Here is a 24,446-nt window from a genome sequence, read left to right on the forward strand (position 1 = left end):
CTACTTGTGATCTCTGTCTCTGTCCAAAAAAAAAAAAAAAAAAAATTCTTTACTCTTCTCACTTGTGCATAGTTTTGAGTAAATTTCAAACAATGTTGTCAAACTTTAAAAAATCCCATTAAAATGTGGACTACACATTTTAAATGCTACACATTTAAAATGTTAAACTTATGGGGCGCCTGGGTAGCTCAGAGGGTTAACCCTCTGCCTTCGGCTCAGGTCACAGTCTCAGGGTCCTGGGATCAAGACTCACATCGGGCTCTCTGCTCAGCAGGAAGCCTGCTTCCCCCTCTCTCTATCTGCCTCTCTGCCTACTTGTGATCTCTGTCAAATAAATAAATAAAATCTTAAAAAAAAAAAAAAGACTTAAAAAAAATGTTAAACTTATAATTCAATTTGTAAAGTGTTGACATTTTAACAATACTCAGCACTCCCATCCAGGATATTTTTCAAGCCTTTACATTATATGCTAAAGTTTTATAATTTTCTTTATATAGATTACGTTTTGGGTTTACATGATTCTTACAATTTTTCTGGTTGTTGTTCTGAATGGGCTCTTTTTCCATTCTTTTGTTACTAATGGATTTTGTCCATTTACAAAGATTAGAGCTGTCTCTAATGACTGTCATTACAAATAAACCTAGGGGCACCTGCATGGCTCAGCTGGTTAAGGGTCCAACTCTGGACCTCGGCTCAGGTCTTATTCTTATGGTTGTGAGTTTGAGCCCCACGCTGGGCACCACGCTGGCTGTGGAGCCTACTTAAACTAAATAAACAAACAAGAAAGCAAACCTAACTTGTGCTTCTCGATGTTCACTGTGCAGCAGAATCACCCGGACTTTGAATAAATACCGATGTTGCCCAGAGATTCAAATTAGTCTTGGGGTGGGAGCCAGGTATCTATATATTTTTTAAAGCTTCTAGGTAATACTAATGTGCAGTCAGCTAACAAACACTCACAGGAAAACTCAAAAATCTTTTTTTATTTCTTTTAAAGTTTTTATTTATTTATTTGACAGAGATCACAAGTAGGCAGAGAGGAAGGCAGAGAGAGAGAAGAGGAAGCAGGCTCCCTGCTGAGCAGAGAGCCCGATGCGGGGCTTGATCTCAGGACATCTGGGATCATGACCTGAGCTGAAGGCAGAGGCTTTAACCCACTGAGCCACCCAGGCGCCCCAGGAAAACTCAAAAATCTTTGCCTAAAAGTTCATGTTAAGTAGGAAGTCACTGATATTTATATATTTATCCTAACATCTAACCATTCTGCTCAGGTGTCTTTTAATTCTGCAAGCTTATTTATTCATATTGTCTATAATATTTTTTTACTCTGTGCACAATTTCCACTTGTGCTGTCTGTCCCTTGCTTTTATTCCCTTCCTAACTTCCAGAATTATGTGCAATAATGTTGCAGAAAACATCTTTCTTTTCTTCTTGTTAAGAGGAATGTTTCTAGAATTTGACCACTACAGAGGGTTCTGGCCAGTGATACAGAAAGATCATCTTTAAGACAACCTCCTATTAATGCTTTTTAAAGAGTATTTACAAAGGAGACATTGGTCTCTTTTGAGAAAATTATGTTTTGTTTTGCTTTATTTGACCTAAACAACTTTACTTTTTAAATCCTTGCCATTTCTCAGACTCCTAAAATTTTACATACCTACAATATTTCAAAGGTTTTTCTGGTACGTTTATTCTTAAGTCATCAGAGGTCATTTTAACATGAACCATTTAGGTTTCTATGAAGGCGCTCTCAGTTTCTGTCAACACTGTGTTGATCTTTTGGTTACGGGATTGAAGGTATGCTGTACTCAACTAAAATCATGTTCTATCTAGAGAAGATGCGATTCCCTTCACCATTTGCTGACACCCTTCCCTAGACAGTGACAGTAATCAGCACGCTCCATGCTTTACCAAGTACAGAATTCCAGGTCTCCTGGATGGCAAGAGCCCTCTCTGCTGCGTAAGGGGTCTTCCACTGTCAACTCAAGTCTACTAACTTGGATTCCCAAAAAATTTTACTTCTTTGAAATGTTAATGCTTAGTAAAATAGTGAGGCAAACATTGTAATGGATCCAAATGTCAATACTGTGGGCAAATGATTACAAGCTCTAATGTATGTTTCTAGTCCTACCTTCCAAACATACTTAAAAAAAAATCATTTACATAAGATATGAAGTTAAGACTTAGGAATTTTACCTTCATGCTGACTATTGCGACACGGAGGTTTGTCCCACCGAGATCAACAGCCAAGGCACTTAGAGTTTCAAGAATATGGTCAATATCTTGAGAGATATTCTCCTTCACAGGAGGAAAGCAGAATTTCTTTTGTAGTGGCTCTTGGAGATCAATAGATTTAAGAAACTTCAAAATCCTCGGAACAGCATTTCCATCCCCATAGATCTTTGAACTGCAATATCAAAAAAGTCAACTAAACACTTCTCTCATACATTTTAAATGACATGGATGACATGGTGCTAATAGAAACCGAGACTTTAGATAATAAAAAGTTGTGCTTCTTCATTTTAAAATAACATCTGATATCACCAGCAACACAGTAAGTATGTGCACATTACTCACAGAAGGTCTAATTCTACTGTTGACTGAAATAAAGCTATTTTCAGCCTCAGATACCAATAATGAATGCCTCTATCATTAAGGACAAATTATGTTAGTTCAGCCAATTTCAGAATGTAACCTAGTTTGGGACAACAAATTCATTTATTTATTGCTTTCTTCATCTTTGCATTCATGGGAAAAATGGTTATTTTTAGAATTCAAACATTCAAATATAGGAAAATCTCATTACTTTGAAAGAGAGAGGAGAGCAGTCTAAATTACAAGGTTGAACTAGACTATTTTTAAAGAAAATCAATTATTTTCTACTATTTACAAAAAGTCAAAATAGGCTCAAGAAGTATTTCCTGGCAGAAGTTCTATATTAATTAACTGAGACAAATAAAAGAAGTTACCCTCCTGAACCCTTGGTAGAATAACAGGGGTTCTATCAGCAAGCCCTGTCTCACTCGTAGCTAGGGGACCCCGATGGATGTAGAATGAAAGCTCTGTTAAAATGACTGAAGAATGATCACAGCTTAAAAATGGTACTCAAGGCAGCTCCCCTTTGAAATCACTTTAGAAGGAGTATATACTCACCAAGGGTATTGTTTACCAAACTGAAGGTGCAATGCTTGCAGTATTTTGTCTTGGGTATCGGCATCCCGGACATGAAGGACATTCTCCCCTAGGTGAACCCAGTGACACATTACAATGATTTGAAAGTGGAAATGTCCAAAGAATAAAGAAATTAGCAATGTGTTGTGCTGTGCTCATAATTAAACCTGAAACCCAGAGGACTTCAAATGAGTCCATTAGAGCAACATCAACTTTTCTCCTTTATACGTTTTAAAGCACTCTCGGCAAGATTTCCATGTATCAAATACTTAAGAACACTAGGGTTCTTTATTCCCAAAGAGAATAAATCAAGTTCTTATTGATTTATTGAAATAAATGACATGCATGAATCTAGCACCTGCGTACCCCTCCCCGCCCTAGTCGTCTAGTGTGTCCACTCTCTCCACCCACCTGCCTTCCATCTACTCAGCTGGCTGCTCAACCTCTTTGTTTCCATGTATTTTCTGACCAATGTGATGGAGTCAATACAGTGAAAATGGCCATATTTTTCAATAGATCTGGCTAAGAAGAGAAGAGTGGGAGCTAGAGAGAGGAGTGGGTTGTTCTTTCTAAGATGTGAGAGGCCGAGGCATGCTTCAGGGAGAAGGAGGCTGAAGATCCAAGGCAGAGAAAGGACGCCCCTGCGGTCCCAGGAAAGCAGGAAGGGTGGGGATCTAGAACATGGGTAGAAGGCTGAGCAGTGGGCAGGACAGAAAGATGCCACACCCTCCAAAATAAGTAGGTAAGAACAAAAGGATGGATAGGCACGTGCTTATCTAAGTGCGGCGACAGAACATACAAGACCGCCTTCGACAACAGAAGATCCGCTGCAAATCCAGCGTTCAGCTGTTGGTTCACACAGTCCTTCGGCTCTCTGCAGAGTCCCCTCCGTCTCTTCAAAACAATTTCTTTTCTGGGCTTCACTGCTATCACTCTCCCAGATGTCCTCTGACCCCACCGGCATTTTCTTTTCAGTCTTCCTTGCCGGCCCCTTCCTCCTCACTGGAACTCTAAATGCTGAAGGACTCCAGCGGCTGGTCCTAAGCTCCATTCTCTTCCCTATTTACATGTCGCCCCTGGGCAATCTCCTCTAGTCCCTTCGTTTGCAATGACACTTCTGGCAGAGGGCACCCTTATCCTCCATACCCTTTCTCTGTACTTGTAAAAGAATTTTTAGCTGCATGTCTGATAATTAAGTTAAAGACTATATTCTTCGGCTTCTCCTACAGCTAGATGTGACTCTGTGACTATATTCTGATAGGATATGTGAAGAAATATTTGCAACTTCCAAGTTGTACTTTTATAAGGAAGGACACCTTTCCTCTCTTCCTTCCCAATGGCTAAAATGTGGACCTGACAGCAAGAGTTGGAGCATCTATCAAGAAGACAGTTAGAGGCTAATTCTCTGATGACCATGGAGCTATACCAATGAGAAAGAAAATCTAACTTATTTAGACACTATTATTTTGGGTCTCTCTGTTATAGCAGATGAACGGATATCTTAACTACACACCATCCACTATCAATCACTCTCAAACTTCTATCTCCCAACTCTGACTCTACCTACAACTATCAGAGCTGCTTGCTTGCCATGTCCACTTTGAAATCTGATAGGCATCTCAAATTTCACACGGCTACTGGAGAACTCTTAATTCCACCCTCCCAAATGTGTTCCTCCTGCAGTGTCCCCTCTGTCGGGAAAGAGTACCCCGCTGTTCAATCCAAAAATCTAGACGTTTCTTTTCACTGCTCACACCCAAGCAGCAGCAAGTACTCTAACAAACCCCAGACCTAAACTTTGCTCCTCTCTGTTATTACCAGGTACTCTAAGCCACTATCAGCACTCATATGAACTGAAACTCTGAAGTGGTCTCCCTGCTTCCAGTCCTGTCCCACCATACTCCACTCTGCATGGAGCAGCAGAGTGGTCTTTCCAAAATGCAAGTCACATCGTGTCCTCCTCCCGTAAATGGCTTCCCATGATATTTAGAAATACATCCCAGATTATCTAACCCGGCTTACGGAGGTCTGCTTCCTTCTCTAACATCATCTCGTATCACTCTTTCTCTTGCCTACTACCCTACAGCTACACTGGCCCTTCTGTTTCTCAGCCACATCAGGCTTGTTCCCATCTTAGGGTCTTCGCGCTGGCTGTTCCCTCTTTTCCTCCCTGATCCTCACATAGCAGATTCATTGTCACTCGGGTCTCAGCTGAAGTGTCATCTCCTCAACGAGGCATTGTCATCTAATGTATCCCATCATATTACCTGTGTTACAGGCTACACAGCACCCAGAAGGTCTGATACTTGTTTTTTTGGTCTATCATCAATCTCCCCTCCCTCTAGAATAAAGTTACGTGAGAGCTCAGCCCGGGTTAGTATAATGTACCACCAAATCCCAGTGCCTAAACACAGTAGGTGCTTATTAAATATCTTCTTAATGAATGAAGTTGAAAGAATTTCCATTCAATGGGTTGTATTTTCTCTGTGAAGTGGGGAACAAAGTAGTACATTGGGAATGAAAGAGGAAGAAGACCTAAAGGTAACAGAAAATTAGGCTAGCAACTACGAACACAGAAAGAGCAGAGCTGGAACGAACCTCTCTGATTCTAGTCTAGTTCTTTACCCCCAGAGTACATATACTTCCGTTAGCTACAGAAATACATTTATATGGATATTATTAGAACTTGGACTAATATTAGTAAGATCTAACTCAACCAGCAAATTCATTAATAATTATCCTTCTTATACTTCCGTTAAGGGGGCATCTTATTTAGAATTTCCATGCTCTAAAGTATTCATTAAGGAACTCTACTGTACCCACAAATGAAAGACTGGTATTCATATACTTATAACACAATCATTCTATCTTAAACACAGCCATCAAAGACCATAATCAGCTAAGAAAATCTTAGCTCTGACATTATAAAGACAATAAAAATGTTAAGTGGAGGCATAAAAAAATTGATAATCACTTTGTGCTATTTATAGATTTTAGGCGACAACTGGCCATTTACCTCATTCACTCACTTGTTCATAAAAGTGCATTCCAGCACTGATACATGCAAACCTTGTAATAATTCAAATACATGATAAATGTCACAGATGTATAAGGGGGAGCCCATATTTAATGCCTCTCTCCTCACACTTCCCTAGCTACTGCCTACACCAACGGAGGCCAAGTTGCTAATCCAACTGGTCAGACAGCAGGACAACGACCACACTGTGTTCACCAGTGGGCAGGAGCCACTGATTCCATATATACTTCTAGTCAGCTGAGACACAAACTGAGGTAAATACCTGTTTCTCTTCCAATCTGACGTGTTCCCAGATTGATCACAGGTGTTCCAAAAGCTCCAACCTCTCGTACTCCACAGCTGCTGTTCCCAATCATACACCCAGCATGGGCGACCAGCTGTATAAACTGGTCAAATGGGACATGTTTCACTGCACGGAAGTTGGGATGATGCTCAATGCCCTTCTTCCGCATCACTCGAACCATCTCTTTGCTCCCTGCGAAAATGGAAAGAACCACCAGTTAAACGGTTTATGAGATAAACCATTTCCCCTGGTAAGTAAAGCCCCACTTCAAAAAACCACCCTATAAAAATTCACGATGGTTATTAGGGAGATGGTAACTTTAATTACCGATCTTTTCAGGAATGCTGAATAGCTAAAATGTCTGGTCAGCTCTCTGCATCAGCTCATCTAGGAACTGTAAACAGCAGCATTTGGGACTTTTCAGACAGATTCAGCAATGTAAATTGCTTTTTATTAATGCCCCCAGTAAAAGCTCTACCTTAAACAGCAATTAAGAGGTTCAAAGACACTCCAGCAGTCTCTATGTCTTAGGCTGGGAGTTCCTAAGTTGAAGTGTCTTGGGTTGCACACACCGAACTGATCAGAGAGCCTCTGCCTCAGCTAGGCTCATAGTTACTTTAGCAGCTCAACTGGACAGCGCTCCCACTCTTACGGACTGAGCGCCAAGAAAATACATGTAGATTCTGATACTGTAGCTGATACTTTATTTCAAATGCATGATTTTTAAAACAAATGTATTAATGCTCGGCTTGCCTCTTTCTCACCCTTTCCTAGCTACCATCTAGAAGGGACAAGGTTGCTATCAAGATGGTTAGACAGCAGGACAGGGACTACACACCATACCATGTTACCACACTGTGTTCACCAGTGGGCAGGAAGCTACTGACTTAAGAAAAGCTGGACATGCATGTGTTTTCTCTCTTTTTAACATTTTCTGTGGCAAGGTAGGTAACAGATTCAGGGTGTAAGTCCTTACAGCAGGCCTGGCCACCTCTCTATGCCCAGTCCTGCTGGAGCACGCCAGTCACTGACTATAATTACTGTAGTATTTGGTATGCCAGAAGATGGCACTATTCCAAGATTCAGATTTGGGCTCAGTGAAGGCTTTCTCTGGCCTTAAGCCTAAACCAGACACTACTTCTACTCTGTTTTGTTGGGAAATTGGGCCCTAGGTCACAAAATGATAAAGAGATGCCATCGTTATTTCCTATTGTTCCTTGTATTTTATCAAAAACCCTGTGAGGAGGAGAGGTGAGTACCAGACATGATTTAGGTACTCCTTGGACCCTTTTTCCTAGAGGAAAAATATCTCTAATTCCAAAGCGTATACTATCAGGAATGTATATAACAGAGTATCTCTGACAATGAATACTGAGTGAGAGACATATAATTAATTACCAAATGTTTACAGAAAATTGAAAGGATTAGAAGAATCAATATTAAGGTTTTTGCAATACTAGTACATCACCTGGATGAAACCTGGGTTGGGGAGTCTTAATTTCTTTTTTTCCAGCTAAGATCCTACGTTGTTTCCTCCAAAGAGAAAAGATTATTCAAGAGACACTAGGAGAGGATACCTTCAGAGTAAGATGGTGACATCTTGGTATTGCAGAGAAGGGTCCTGCCTCCTTCATCAAAAAAATGCCTAAAATCTCAGCAGTAAGTGGCATCAGCTAAACCAGTAATTCAAAATTCTGCAGTGTCAGGCCCTGCTCTGCATTTCTCATTTATATCTCATCTTCCCGTTAACCTGCTTAAGGTCTCACCAGCACCAAAGGCTACAGTACCGTCCACCAGTAGGAGGTCAACAAGATCAGGCTTGAGGATGAACTGGTTGGGCACTCTAGATTTCAACTGCCTATGCCCAAGACCAAGGTATAGCTAATATAAATGAGTAAGAAAACAAGAAATAACAACAGTGGCTAGTATATGGCACTCACTAGATCATTACTTTCCTAGAGATCCCCTTTCACTTTCTAAGGTTAATGTCTTTTAGCTACTGCATTTTCTCACTGGTGGAAACTGGAGGGAAGAGACTAAATTTGGAACTACAAGTGGAGGCTGGAGAAATTTTTTGAAGTATTTCTTTCATATTCAGTTTCTACTAAACTTGGCAAAAACATCACAAACTTCCATCTGCTACAAACTCAGCAATCCCCTAATAAATGGAATGCATTTCAGACTACAATGGCTTCAATGGTAAGATCAGCAAGACAGAAGGGGCAGTTAAAAGAAGACATAATAGAAACAAAACATCGGAAAAGTTGGTGGCATAACTTCAGTTTCAATTACCTGCATCAATGTTTGGAAACAGAACTAAGGTCCGCTTGTTAAATGAGATAAGCGCATCCAGTGTTAATTCAAACATTTTTATGGAATGCTTAATGTCAGTGGTCACAGGGTGCTGTAGTGCAACAATGTAATCTTTAGATTTTACATCATCACCTGTTCAAAGAAAATCAAACCACACTGCTTCATTAGTTAAGAATCTTAAAGAGGAAGAAGCAAATTCTAAAAAGTAAGATCCCAAAGTCTGTGCTTAAAAATTCCAAGATAAAAACAGTTTGCCACATCCCAGGCAGAGTATCTGAATATAGGATCAAATGGTAAGAACACAGAAGAACAAGTCCTAGAATCCAGCAAAAGGCGCTTGCTACCACAAACGACATATGTAACAGCAGTCACTAGAATCTATTGCTTTAAAATTCAAAATATTTCAAAGCATTAGAAAAATGTAAATCTTCCCCATTTCTAACCAGTGTTTCTAATGAATTGTCAGCAATGAATGAACTGATGATGCTCAAGACGACTTTAATGCATAGCCAGCAGAAATAACAGTAATGGCTATTTCCCTGCAGAGTGTTGGATCAGTACCTTCCTAGAGATACCCTTCCACCTTCTAAAGTTTATGTCTCTGGGCTACTGCATTTTCTCCTTGGTGGGAACCGGAAGGAAGAGACTAAACATGAAACCTCTTGTTCCTCAATGTGCAATTTCTGACATCACTCTGCTTTGTCTCACTCAGCCCTTCTACACAATACTTTCCATTAAGGTATCATCATTTTGTTTAATGTTGTGAAGTTCTCTATTTACTGTGGTATTTCTTTCATTATCAGGAATTTAATAAGTCTTAACCTTTTTTTTTTTTTTTTAAGAGAGGGAAGGGGAGGGGCAGAGGGAGAGGGAGAAAGAATCTTAAGCAGACTCCATGCCCAACACAGAGCCAGACACAGGGCCTGATCTCATGACCCTGAGATCATGACCAGAGCTGAAATCAAGAGTCAAACACTTAACTAATGGGGCCTGCCAGGTGCCCCAAGTCTTTTTAACAATATGCTAATATTTTTACTAGGACTGTTATTTATTCATGTTCTGAAGATGACGTTGAACGCTCTGAGTGGCCTACTCAACCCTGTTCTTCCTAGAAGGAGAGTAATACCATCCGAAGTTGCAGGTGGAGAAGTACTTACAGGTTTTGCACAAAACATACGGCACGGGTGGGTGACTTTGACTCACTGTCTTTTCTTTTCCACTGGCTTTACAAAAAAAAATCATTTTTGTTTTGTCATCCTTCTTTTTATAAAGAAGCTGCTGAAATGGTTCCAAATAGAACCTTAAGCCCCACAAGTATAGTCTTGCCACATTTTGCTTTGTAAGGGTTATGTTCTATTCATTACAAGTTTTTCAGAATCCATCTAGAGCAAACAGAATAATCAGAATGCAAGAGTGTTCACTTAAAGCATACAAAAAGGACGGGCACCTGGGTGGCTCAGTTGGTTAAGTGTCTGCCTTTGGCTCATGTCTTGATGCCAGGGTCCTGGGATCCAGCCCCACATCAGGCTCCCTGCTCAGCTGGAGCCTGCTTTTCTCTCTCCCTCTGGCCCTCCACCCAGCTCATCCTCTCTCCTTCTCTCAAATAAATAAAATCTTTTTTTTTTTTTTTTTTAAAGAAGCAGCAGCAGCAGCAGCAGCATACAAAAAGGAGACTGAAGTGACAGAATTTGTTCCACTGGCATTATCTAGACAGGCTCCTTGATAACTAATATCTGTGCAAGGGTAAGAAATACATAGATTGGATTAACGCATTATAGGAAAACCCTATTCCTTACTTGTTCTAATGTGATCTAAATTAAAAATATACACAATCACAAGATACCAGGGTGGCTCAGTCTATTGAGCTCTTGTCACAGGGTCTCAGGGTCACAATCTCATGGGTTGTGGGATCAAGCCCCATGTGGGCTCCACACCCAGCAGGGAGTCTGCCTGAAGATTCTCTCTCTCTGTCCCTCCCCACACTTGCTAAAAAAAAAAAAAAAAAAAGATATATATAGATAGATAGATATAGGCATATATATCTATATATATACACACATATATACATACACACGCACACACACACTGTCACACACAATCACTAAATCAATTTTTTTGTGGAGCCCAACACAGGGTTTGAACTCATGACCCTGAGATCAAGACCGGAGCTGAGATCAAGGGTCAGTGGCTAACCGACTGAGCTACCCAGGTGCCCCACTAAATCAATTTTCTACTGATTAATTTCATTATATTATAGATCTACCTCTTTAAAAAAGGAGAGTCCCAAATGTTGAAGAATGATTTTGATTTGCCCTCTAGATAGTACTCTTGCTGTAAATTAAGCAACGACATTCTGTTTATCAAACAATTTTCTTTCCTCTTATTCAAAAAAGGTAATTTCCAGGAAGCTAGATCATTGATCAGTGAAGATTTCAGAACTTAAGGCTATTTACAGAAATAATACTAATGGTACAACTGTAATTTTTACTTTCATTATAATCATCACAGCCCCTTATATTAGTAAGTAATTATAGCTTACTGCCTTCAATATTATCTAAGTATTCCAACAATCTCATATGAGAGACGTTAAAATTAAAAATAGTTTTATCAGGGGTGCCTGGGTAGCACAGTTCAGCATCTGACTCTTGGTTTCAGTTCAGGTTGTGCTCTCAGGGTCATGGGATCAGGCCCCGAGTTGGGCTCCATGCTCAGCATGGTGTCTGCTTGGGATTCTCTCTCCTTCTCCCTCTCACGCCCCCCCACACTCTCTCTGTCAAATAAATCTTTTAAAAAAAGTATTTTCATTCCCCCAAAAAACAAAATACAGGAAAACAAAAACCAAAACATCCATAACTCTACTAACCAGAAGTCAACATTATAAATGATTTGGTATACATACTTCTTCATCTTTCCATTATATTACAGATTTTATTAAAATAGCATCATTTATACATATAATTCTGTAGCTTGCTTTCCCCCCTTGTTATATCAGGATCTCTCCTTGTAACTAAATATTTACCCATAGCATATTTAATGGATTAAAAGCATACCATTCTATAAACTATAGCACAGATTTTAAAAAAATTCGATCCAGTAAGACTATTTCACAGAAAAGGTGAGTCTCAGAGAGTTGAAGTCATACCATAGGGTGAGATCTATGAACTAAAACTTTAGTCTTCTGAATTCTAATGGAATATTCTACATTCAGTAGTTTCTAAAAAAACAAACAAACTGAAACATACCCAAACAGACAAAAACCACCATTAGACTGAATAAAGTTTGATACGTACCTAACCACATCCGAATAATGCTCATGTAGTCTTTGTTCTTGGCAGAGAGAAGCTTGTCATAGGAGGGGCAGCCCGCCAGAAGGATGCGGTCATGGTCCTCACACATGGATATCAGGTGCTGCTCTGCACTCCGGGTGCAGCATACATGATAATGAGCCAGTTTGGTTATGGCATGTCTGATAGAATCGTCAATGGTCCCACTGACTTCCCCACCTTCAATGTGAAGGATTCGGATATTCATCAAGGCGGCAGATGTAGCCAGAGCCAGGGCATCAAACCTGTCTCCGTGAACAATCATGATATCAGGCTTCAAGCGATTAAGGACATCTGGGAGCTTCACTAGGGCCAAGCCCACTGATTCTACCATGGCTGCCTCATCTTCCCCTCTAACAATTGTGTGCAGCCTGGTGTTAATGTCAAAGTCATCTTGTTCAATCATGCGGTATGTGTTCCTAAAGCAGAAAAGAAATAAAGATATGAGAGCATGTTCTTCAACACAGGGCCATAAAAACATGAAAAAAGCGTAACATCAACCCTGAAGGGAGAAATATTTTATAAAATTTACTTGTTAAAATAGACAAACTGAAGTATACGCAAAAACTAAAAAGCACAGATCATAAGAGCATAGATTGCTTGATTATTTTACATGAATACCCCTGCGGCCACCACCCAGATCAAGATAGCACATCCAGACCCACAAAGTCTCACTACTGCCCTGGTCAGTACCTGGATAGATAAGCACCTGAAGGAGAATTGTTTTATTAAAACAGAGACCAGAGTTTTTGGTGGTTAACTTCTTTTCTTTCTCCCTATATAAATTTTTTAAAAAGAAATATGCTACCTAATAAAAAAGTTACTTATAAAACCAAAGCACAATTTTTTAAAAAAAATAGGGAAACCAGAATACTTGACATGTCACTATACTATAAATTTCTGAATGATGAAAATTATCTTCTGAATTTGTACTGTACCACTAATGCAGCATAATTTGGAATGGGGTGTAAATGTAGGTTTTACAGCATTAAATTGACTATGAATGGGTGCCTGGGTGGCTCAGTCAGTTAAGTGGCGAACTCTTGGTTTCAGCTCACAGGTCAAGATCCTTACAGTCCTAGGTCTGGCTTTGCATTCAGCAGGGAGTCTGCTCCTTCTCTCTTGCCTCTCCCCCACATTTTCTCTCAAACAAATTCTTTCAATTAAAAAATTTTAAAAGTTGGCTAAAAAATGCAATTTCAAGTCTCTTTAATGCTTCAATAACAGCTGAATTCTCAATGCCTTGAAATTTTCTATTATGACTAGATTTTAAAAAGATTTGGCTTTTTTTCCCTAAATATAGATATATTTAGAATATATAATGTAATTCTATATAATTGTTATAAATATATTTTTAATTGGAAAATACATAAAATTATCATCCCTAAACCTGCCACTCAGCAATACCAATGTAAATCATTTTGATTTTTTCTAGCCCCTTTATGTATATTTTATGATCTATTTTATAACCTATTTAATCCATTTTATAATCTGTTTAATCCATTTTGCATAATATTTTCCCAGATCATGAAAGATTCTTTACATCATTTTACTATGGATGGTCTAGTAGTCATTTTATAGATTCCTTGGCATTTTTCTATAAAACTATCATACTGTCTATTAACAAAAACAGTATGTCTTCTTGTCTATTTCTCACTTTATTACACTGGCTGTTATAGTCTAGCACAAGCTGAAGAGAGGTGGTAAAAGCAAAAATCTTTACCTTGCTCTCTCTCTTTTTTATGTTAACTGTAGGTTTTCCCACCGATGGACTTTATCAGATTGGGGAATTTCCCTTCTATTCAAAGTCTGCTTAGAGTTTTTTTTAATCATAACTGGGTTAATTCTGTCAATTTTTTTTGGTATTTGTTGAGATGATCATATGTGCCTCCCCTTTATTCTGTTAAGAGGTGAGTAACACTGATGCTCAAATGTTATATCAATCTGGATTTCCCGAGATCAACCTATTTGGTCACAATGTAGTACCTGTTTTTTAAATTGCTGGATGTGATTTAATATATATCTTTTTAATTTTATGTCTATGCTCATAAGAGATACTGGTCTGAATTTTTTTCTTAAATGTTTTTGTCAGGTTTTATTATCAAGTTTGTTGTTGTTTTTGTTTTTGTTTTTGTTTTAAGATTTTGAGGGCAAGAATGAGCACAAGCTGGTGGAGGGGCGGAGGGAGAAGCAGACTCCTTGCTAAAGAGGGAGCCCAACGTGGGGCTGGATCCCAGGACCCTGGGACTATGACCTCAGCCAAAGGCAGATGCTTACCGACTGAGCCACCCCGGCATCCCAAGATTATGCTGACTTTATAAAACAATCTGGGAAAATTCCCTGCTTGTCTATTTTCCAAAAGAGTCTATGTAAGATTGGTGTTATTTCCAAACAAAAGGAAAAAAAAAAAAGAGACAAACCAAGAAGTAGACTTTTTTTTTTTTTTTTTTTTTTTTAAGATTTATTTGAGAGAGAAGAGAGAATTGGTGAGGAGGGGAGATAGCAGAAGAGGGAGAAACTCTAAGAGACTAACTTTTTTTCAGATTTTATTTATTTATTTGATAGAGAGTGTGCCTGCACAAGCATGGGGAGCAGCAGGCAGAGAGAGAGGGAGAAGCAGGCTCCACGGAGCAGAAAGCCCGAGGTGGAGCTCGAACTCAGGATCCTGGAATCATGACCTGAGCCAAAGGACAATCTCAGAAGCTTAACCAACTGAGCCACTCAGGTGCCTCTCTAAACTTTTTTTTTTTTTTTAAGATTTTATGTATTTATTTGACAGAGATCATAAGCAGGCAGAGAGCCAGGCGGGGGTGGAGGGGAAGCAGGCTCCCAGCTGAGCAGAGAGCCAGATGCGGGGCTCAATCCCAGGACCCCGAGATCATAATCCGAGCCAAAGGTAGAGGCTTAACCCACTGAGCCACCCAGGCACCCCTCTAAACATCTTTTTAACAGAAGTATTTGAAGACAAAAATTTCCTCCAAGCATTCCTTCATCTATACCCACAAATTCTGATACACTGTAATATTTATTATTCAGTTCAAAAGATTTTTCTAATTTCTCTTAGAATTTGTTTGATCCATGGGTTTAGACCTCAAGAGTAAAACAACTTTTTTTTTTTTTTAAGAGAGTGAGCACACTCATGCCTGTGCTGTGGGTGGGGGGGGGGTGCTGCTGTGCAGAGGGAGAGGGAGAATCTCAAGCAGACTCCACGCCCACCACAGAGCCTGACATGGGGCTCAATCTTATGACCCTGAGATCATGACCTAAACCAAAATTAAGAGTCAGGTGCTTAACTGACCCACCCTGGTGCCCCTATAAAAATTTAAACAAATTTTTTAAAAATAATCTTACTTAAAAAACGAACTAAAGACCTTAATAGACACCTTACCAAACATTATGTAAAACTGGCACATAAGCATACAAAAATGCTCCACATCTTATATCATGACAGAAATGCAAATTAAAACAGATACTGCTACACACCTTTCAGAATGGCCAAAAGCAGAACACTGCTATCACCAAATGCTCACAAGGACAGTGGAGCAACAGGTACACTCACTCAGTGATGGTATGAATACAAAATGATACAGCCACTTTGGAAGACAGCTCAGTGGTTTCTTTCAAAACTAAGTATATTCTTATCATACAAATCAGCAATCAGGCTCTTACTATTTCCCAAAGGAGCTAAAAACTTAGGTCCACACTAACTTCTGAAAACTGGGTATTTGCAGCAGCTTTATTCATAAATGCCCAAACCTGGAAGTTACTAAGATGCCCAGAGTAGATGAATGAATAAATAAACTATGGTACATCCAGAAAATGGAATATTATTCAGCACTAAAAAGAAAGGACTATCAAGCCCTGGACATACATGGATCATGGAGACTTAAAGGCATGTTACTAAGTGCAAGAAACCAGTATGAAGTGGTTACATACTCTATGGTTCCAACTACATGACACTCTGGAAAAGGCAAATGTATGGAGATAGTAAAATCTATGGAGATGGTTATAGAACACATTTTTAGGGACTGGAACAATTCTGATACTATAATGGTAGATTCAAGTCATTATACATTTGTCGAAACATACAGAATTTACACCACCTGGGTGGGCACCTAGGTGGCTCAGTCGGTTAAGTGGCTGGCTCTTGATTTTGGCTCAGGTGCATGATCTTGGGGTTGTGAGGTTGGGCCTGCTTAGGATTCCCTCTCCCCCTCCCCATACTTGCGTGCACATGCATGCTCTTGCTCTCAAAATGTAATGTAAACAAATGTACCCCTGGGGGTAGAGGGCTGACACTGATAATGGGGGATGCTAGGCATGTATGGAGGCAGAGGGGCACACGGGGTAACCCCAGTACTGCCTGCTCAATTTTGCTGTAGACCTAAAACTGCTCTAAAATGTTTTAATATTTTGTATCACTGACTCATATGAAATAAATGAACAAGTGAATTTCTAACCTGTTTGTTGTGACTTATTTGATTTCCTTTTTCACCCAGATCTTAAAGAGTATAAAAATGCTGTTTTTTTTTAAAAAGTATCAATTTAGTTGAAATAGAGGGCAGCTTTTTTTTGTTGTTGTTTTAATGTCTTTGAAATACAGATAATATATTCAAATGGTTTAAAATTTAAGATACGAAACATTCTCCAGTGAAAAGGCTACCTTCTCACTTTTGTTTCCCAGTCATCCAGTTCCTCTCCCAGAAGCAACCAACTTCCGTTAGAATGTACTTTACATGACTTTTCCATTAAATACCAGTCAAATGTCCTATGTAACAATCTCATGAGACAAATACTGCCTTTTCACCCTTACTTACTGTGGGAGATGGGGAAACCTAACCCAATTTCCTTGAAATCCTCTGTCCTACTAATCTTCCCATCAAACTTTTCTCAAAGAAGTAAAAGAACCCACTTAGACTTCATTTCAGGATCTAGCTAAAATTCTTCTTCTACTTTGTCCTATATAAGAAAACCCACTGGATTTTCTTAGATAGCCAGGATTCATTTCACATTTTTTAAAAAGATTTTATTTATTTATTTGACAGAGAGATCACAAGTAGGCAGAGAGGCAGGCAGAGAGAGAGGGGGAAGCAGGCTCCCTGCTGAGCAGAGAGCCTGATGTGGGGCTCCATCCCAGAACCGTGGAATCATGACCTGAGCCGAAGGCAGAGGCTTTAGACCACTGAGCCACCCAGGCACCCCTCATTTCACATTTTAAAAACTTTTGAATTTTTGAGCTATGTATCAGATTCTTCTCTACTCTTCGTAAGTATTTTCTTAGAGAAAATCAGTTTTTAGAGGCAGGTTTTTGTTGACTTTTGTTGTTCTTATTGCCTTGCTTTTAAAGAATACTCTGAAAAGGCAATTTTACTTTAACACGAGCTTCTTTCATATATAACATGGTCGTTACTAACCATCTTGGGAAGCTGCATTAATGTTTTTATGCCACAAGAGTGCACTAAATGCCACTTTATTACCAAAAACAAAACGAATGTTCACCTTTGGTTTAGACATTCTGTTCCCTCTAAGATTTCCCAACTCTCATTTTTCAAATTTAGACTGTGATAATAAACCTAATGATAAACACCAGAATAAATACCAATGACAATATAACATTCTAATTTATCTTGTAAATTAACTTTTTAAATCTTGTTTCCTACCTACTACTTGATGTACTATTGACCTATACATGAGTTTTAAGAAAGCAGTACCATTAGAACTCACAGAACATATTACAGGAAGTAACATTATTAGAGTCACACACCATATAAGTGGCATTTCTCCTGAATGTAACAGGTAATAATAAAAATATTTATAGCTATCATTTATCGAGCACCTATTAAGCAGCTACTCTGTGTGATGGACAATTTGTATCACTATCTCCATTCTTCACAGTAACCTACAACGTACGTTTTCACTCCATTTTATAACTGAGGAACCTGAAGATGCAACTTCTCCAAGGCCATATAAAAACTAAGAGGGAGAACTGGGATTTGAAGATAGGTCCACTTGACTACAAGATGCAAGCTCTCTCTAGGACACCGTGTTGCAATGAAGGATATCATAAGAAAATGCTTTCATCTTACCCGTAGTCATCTATCAGGTGAGAGCCAAGTACCACCACATCAAGTTCAAAGAACTCAGGTTCCATTTTAATGCCAAACATGATCGGGGCAAGTTTAGAATAATCAGCACGGTTGCAAGTGGCAACACAAACCCGAAGTTTTCGGTTATTCCCATTCTTCTCCATGACTTGTTTCTTTTGTTTTGAGACGTTCTTAAAATAGAGTTCCTAAAGTTGCAAAAATAAAAATTATTTATCATCAGAATGACATGTCCTAGATAAAAACACAGAATTTTCTAGTTCCAAGCCTTGTAACCACGATTTAATACAGTGCTTGTTAACCTTTTTTTCCACCCCTGCTCCTGTGTGACACACCCACTGGTATATCCAGAGCTAGGAAATTCCTGCTGACTAATTCCACCCCTTTCTCTCACACTCAAGAAAACACACTGGAATAAAGAAACAGTGACATAAATCAGCTCCCTTTTAAAAGCAAGCAAACGTCAGTTCTTTATTAGTTAGAAATTACTTACCACACCTCACAACTGATACCAACACACCAGACTACTGAGAATAACTGATCTAGTTCAACTCCCTCTCTTTACAGAAAGGGAAACAGATATCTTGAGAGAGGAAATTACTTCCCCAAGATTCAAGATAACATCTTATAAGGGATAAGATCTATTTACCCTCACACTAAACACCCACTATATACAAAGCCCTGTGATTGGTGTGGAGGAAGAGAAAGGTAAAATAAAAAAGCCTACCTCCAAGGCCTCATTAGCCCCTATAGCCAGTGCCTACAAACCTCTGACAATTCCAAATGCCTACCAGGTGTATCTCCTGACCCATACACACCTTAAAGTCAGTCACCCAAACCGAACTCATTTTTTTCCCTCATTTCCTTTCCTCCTTCCTTGTTCTCTAACTCAGTTATGAACTTCCATTCACCCAAATGCCTTGACCCTGGACATCCTTGTCTTCTCTGTCCCTTACTCTGTACCTACTAAGCCCTGTCAGTTCCACCTCCTTAATCTCTCTCTCTCTCTCTCTTTTTAAGTAGGCTCCATGCCCAGGGTGGAGATCAACACAGGGCTTGAACTCACAGCCCTGAGATCAAGACCAGAGCTGAGATCAAGTCAGACACTTAACCAACTGAAGCCACCCGGGCACCCCTCCACCTCCTAAATATCTTTCAAATCCAGCTCCTCCTCTTCATCCCCACCAGGACATCCCCCAGTCCATCCTCTCATTTTAGGTCTGAACCATTGTTAACAGCTGCCAAAGTAGTCCGCCTGTCTCTAGCCTTGCCCTGCCTCCCACAGACTTTCAGAGTGATCTTTCCAAAGTTCATAAGTTTGATTATCATGCTCAACAGAATATACAACCTATGAATAAAGTCCAAGTTACTGATCCGGACCTACCCCATTTTTCCAACCACTTCGCCCTGACCTACAATTACCCTTACTCTGTGCCAAAGCCACACTAAAATACCTATAGTTTTACCAGTGAGTCTCCAAATCTCTGTATATAGTATTGTAGATATATGTACCCTTAGGTTAAATTTCCTTTCCCTCTGGCCTGGGCTTCTCCTCATCCTTCAAAACTCGGTCTAAGCGTTGCCTCTTCTTGAAAACCTCTACATAAACTTCAGTTCTTCTTCAACTCACCCCTTTTAGCTGCTACCTTCCTCTGAGCACTATGGCCCTTCCAAACACATATATACTTTTGCTTGACTCCTCTCCCCACATCCACCCACTCTCCCTCCCGCCATCTATAGCCTCCATTCAAAGTAAAAATCATGGGCAAGGGATAAGAGATGTTTTAAACTTCTCTGTATCAATGTAAAATTCCACCTCATGAGGTCAATGTTTTTGCTTCAGGAAGCATGTCAATATTTAGACTTTGCCATCAGGCATACAAAGAAGCTTGAATAAAGATGCCAGGAGTAGGGGAGTTACCCTTTAAATCAGGGTAAACTCTAAACCCCACTGGAAATCTCATTAGCTGCCATCTCATCTCTATCAGGCTCAAACTTCTGTGAGAACACAAACTGCCCCATCATTAGGCCCATTCTGAACTCAACAATCTCCAGTCAAAGCTAATTCCACCCAACAGAAAGCATTTATGATATAATGAAATAGACATTCTGTCAAGAGAGTTGTATTCACTAGTTCTAAGCACTACCTAATCATTAAAGACAAAAATGTTTCTCCAAAAATGGCTGTCTTAAATGTTGTTGTACATAATCCTTCCTTCACTGATCATTAAATTTGAGCTGAATAAAATGTTGGTGATATTCAACTTGTTGGGTGAGGCAAAGCAAATCTTTCATGGTTGGTCAATTTGTTTTTATCTTAAAAGAATGTAAACGTCACCTCACAATACTAAAATGCTTAGTATTTACCAAATACCTCAAAGGTTATTCTACTAAAACCGAGAGTAAAGTAGCCAAATAAACTATGAAAAAGGGAAAAATGTTACTAAGGCCAAAGCTTTTTTCAGGAAAGAAGTTAAATCTTTAAAATATGGCAAAATGCCTCTTTAAAGGGAGAAGTTTGGGGTTTTCTAAAATAACTTTAACTTCTTAGGTAGTACATTCACATGGTTTAAAACTGAGAAGTAACAAGAGGCTATATAGCAGAGTCTTCTCATCTGTGCTCTACAGCCATGCAGTTTTTCTCCCTGGAAGCTAGAAGTTACTAGTTCTTATCTATACTTTCATAGGTAAACCAGGCATGTATAAATAAAGATGTATTTGCTTATAAATACATACAACATATATTATACAACTGATAACATTCTATAAACTGATGTTGCATCCCCTGCTTTTAAAAATGCTTTTAATTATGCTTCTGAATTGAATGGTAAAATGGGAAAGTTTAAAGGCACTGAAAATATCAAAACTAAAGTGCAAAGTTTTGAAAATTGCTGGCCATCATCCCTTTAAATATATGAAGGGTCATGAGAGCCCCAAAAGTAAAAACAATCAGTGTCACAAACATTTAGTATCTACTCTGTGCGGAGCACTATAAAGAAAGCTGAGATACAGAACTGAAAAAGACCCTGTCTCATATTTAGAAACCTTAAAATTAGTACCTGAAACCAGCCAACATAATAGATGTTAACTAGTTCACTTTTCTAAATAGAAGCCCCAGAAACAAAATTAATAAATTTTTTCCCAGCCCTGTATATATTATTTGCTCTGGATCAGAGATCATACCCAAAGATACATTTTTATACTGAGAACTATGACCAGAGCCCCTATGACCAAGATAGAATGAATAAATGGCAAAACAATGAATGAGTGACAAAATCGACTTAAACTGTAATAGGACAATTTAAGTTGCATAAAGTACAATGTAAAGCAAAACTCAATTCTTTACATGGTGAAATACGAGACAGCAATTAAAATGAATGGACTATGTCTACATTTGTCTATATTAATAAATCTCAGAAACGGAGCATTAGAGGAAAACAGCAAATTCTAAAAAGTTAGATACAATAGGGTACCATTTTTAAGTTTTTCAAAACGTGTAAAACATTACTGTATGCTATTTATTGATCTACAGCAAAGTTCCACACCAACTCAGGGAAGTAGTTACCTCTGGAGAGGGAGGGAAGGGAAAGAAAAATGGGGCTTCAGGCTTTAGCTAACATTTATTTTTTTTTAAAAAACCATACCATAAACAGAGATGTGAAACAAACAAGGTAAAATATTAATATGTGTTAAATCTCGGTTACTGGTAGAAGGTGTCATACTGTCTTCTGTCCTTTTAAGCACATTCGAAATTTCCATTCTTAAAAACAAGAACTCTTTTATTTTTTTTTAAGATTTTATTTATTTATTTGACAGAGTGAGAGATCACAAGTAGAGAGGCAGGCAGAGAGAGAGAGGGAAGCAGGCTCCCTGCTGAGCAAAGAGCCCCATGCGGGACTCTATCCCAGGACCCTGGGATCATGACCTGAGCCGAAGGCAGCGGCTTAACCCGCTGAGCCACCCAGGTGCCCCAAAACAAGAACTCTTTTAAATAGATACTGTGAAGTAGGTATGTTGTCCATAGCCAGTCACCACCCCCACCACACACCCAAGCCTAAAGCTCAGAAAGTCAGGAGGGACTGGATTTGCCCCCATTTCACCTATCAATTCCAAAATTGTAACTAAAATACAAATAAATGCGATAGAAGTATGCTTTCATCTTGAATTCACTGGCAATCTCTGAGAAACCCAATTCTGAAAGACCACTTCCTGCATTCTCTCAAGACTGACCATTTTAAATAGACAAAAGGTGATCAGCACTTTCCAGAAAAATATCCCACTCATCTGTGGAAAAAGACTCACAAACATTTGGCTCAGTCACTGGGCAGAGGAAACAGTAACAACAAACATTTGAGAAGTACTTCTGAGGTGCTAAGCACTGTGTTAAGAACTTTGTAAGCATTAACCATTTCATCCTGACAGTCCTCTCACTAGCCCCATTTTACAGAGGGGGAGGGGGACACTGAAGTACTGCCAAAATAATTTACTTGCCCCAAATCACAGTTAATAATTGCCAGAACCAAAAATCAAACCCAGCATGCAGGATACTGCCACATCCAGTGTTTGCCTAGTATCTGATCATTAACATCCTTGGAACTTCTTTGGGCCAGGTCCTGCCAGGCCCCACGGCAATTAAAAGAACATGATATATCACTCGTCCCTCGGTGCAGCAAGGATGAGACTCAGGATCAAGAAGGAAGGGGCTATCTAAAAGCGGCCTGGAATTCAAAAACCTATTCCTGAGCTGTAGCTTGCTTTGGCTTCTTCCAGAGCCTCTACAGCTGGGTTCAACAGTTAACTTAGACCGCTAAATTGCACTCCTCCTTTCGGAGAAGCCAAAACTTTAGCGTTCTCTAACAATTTAACGGGTGTGCTCCGATTGGGGAGGAAAAATAAACACCTATCAAGCTCCTGAGGAAGCCCAGACTCAGAACGTAGTCAGGGTTCGGCGCAGATCTTCAATACCATCGTTTAGTTTAACCCTTTAAACCCCAGGGCCACTTGTCTGTCAAGAAACTCTCCGCCCTCTCCTGCAAACCTCCGTAAAAGCACCCTCACTATCTCCCGCTTCCTCACTGGACAGCACGGCTCGTGGGTGGGAGCCCTTCCCCGCCGCCGGCTACTCGCCCGCGGCCAGCCACGAACCTGTCTGCTCCCCGTGCCGGGAATACAGAGGGGCCCTGGCACGTAGGCCTGCGGAAGACAGGGCGACGCCCGGGTCTTGTGCGAGCCTGGGAACGCCGGGAGGTCCAAGCCGCGGGACTGCGGAGGCCACGAGACAGGGGCCGGAGCAGGAGGCCGCGGGGGGCCCGGAGGATGCTCTCCTCCCGGCCGACGCGGGGCTCTCACCAGACGCTGGCGCGCTGCTTCCTCCCAGTCCGCCGCCGCGCCTCACGGGCTACAGCCGAACGCAGCAACTGAAGGCGGGCCCGCGTAGGTCAGCCGCGGCGGCTTCCGCAAGTCTGCCACGCGCGTAGGAGACTCTAGTCTCGACCCCAGCCCCGCACGCCCCCTGCACGCCCCAGCACACGTCCCCCCGGCACCGAATCGGCGAACGCGCCCTTACGTAACCTGAGAGCGACCCTCTGATTGGCTGCGCCCGGAAGAGCCCCACCCCCTTGCCAAACGGTTTTTGAAAGGGGTTGGCCGAGAGGAGTGGAGTGTCTCCAGTCGTCGTGGCGGACTCGGGTTGCCGCCCCGACGTGTACTACTCCGCGGCCCACGTACGCTGGAGAGCCCGGGTCTTCGCACGTGGAAGCTGTTTTGGCCTTGCACCCCAAGGAGAATTACGCCTTCTCTTCCCTCAGGCATTTCATAGGCCCTGACCAAAACAATACTGTCGTGCTGCCGGTCCGCCCCAGAGCCATCTTTTGAGATAAAGCCTCGCCACTGCAGGACGGTGTCTGCTAGAAGACTGATGGAGTGTTGATAATGAACCAAACAAGGCACATACCAGCTGATCATAAGGCGCTCCGCCTGGGCCTCCTTTTAGGAAACCTTCTGCCAGTCGGGCTGGGGAAGTCCAGAGGGGAACTTGGCAGCGGCAGAAGAGGTGGCGGAAGAGGGCTCCCATGGCGCCCGATAAAGACTTTTTTTTTTTTTTTTAAGATTATTTATTTATTTATTTATTTGACATCACAAGTAGGCAGAGAGGCAGGCAGTGAGAGGGGGAAGTAGGCTCCCCGCCCAGCAGAGATCCCCACGGGGGACTCGAT

At 40.5% G+C, this 24,446-nt stretch overlaps 1 protein-coding gene across 3 annotated transcripts in view; it reads right to left on the minus strand.

Moving 5' to 3' along the window:
* Positions 1 to 24,208, minus strand: part of GNE (glucosamine (UDP-N-acetyl)-2-epimerase/N-acetylmannosamine kinase) — a 33,573-nt gene extending 9,365 nt beyond the window's left edge. The window contains exons 1-7 of one of the 3 annotated variants that reach the window (XM_032860585.1): positions 24,185 to 24,208; positions 18,214 to 18,419; positions 12,095 to 12,546; positions 8,784 to 8,936; positions 6,471 to 6,683; positions 3,154 to 3,241; positions 2,197 to 2,407 (exon numbers count right to left, since the gene is read on the minus strand). In XM_032860585.1, coding sequence (XP_032716476.1) covers positions 2,197 to 2,407; positions 3,154 to 3,241; positions 6,471 to 6,683; positions 8,784 to 8,936; positions 12,095 to 12,546; positions 18,214 to 18,377 — 1,281 coding nt within the window. In that variant the 5' untranslated portion in view covers positions 18,378 to 18,419; positions 24,185 to 24,208. Of the gene's footprint in view, positions 1 to 2,196; positions 2,408 to 3,153; positions 3,242 to 6,470; positions 6,684 to 8,783; positions 8,937 to 12,094; positions 12,547 to 18,213; positions 18,420 to 23,376; positions 23,542 to 23,580; positions 23,617 to 24,184 lie in introns of those variants that run through there. The other 2 variants (XM_032860583.1, XM_032860584.1) reach the window with 2 other exon arrangements.
* Positions 24,209 to 24,446: the final 238 nt, after the last annotated feature.

The sequence above is a fragment of the Lontra canadensis genome, unplaced genomic scaffold, assembly GCF_010015895.1.
Source record: "Lontra canadensis isolate GAN:19392208 unplaced genomic scaffold, GSC_riverotter_1.0 scaffold19, whole genome shotgun sequence".
Taxonomy (NCBI): domain Eukaryota; kingdom Metazoa; phylum Chordata; class Mammalia; order Carnivora; family Mustelidae; genus Lontra; species Lontra canadensis.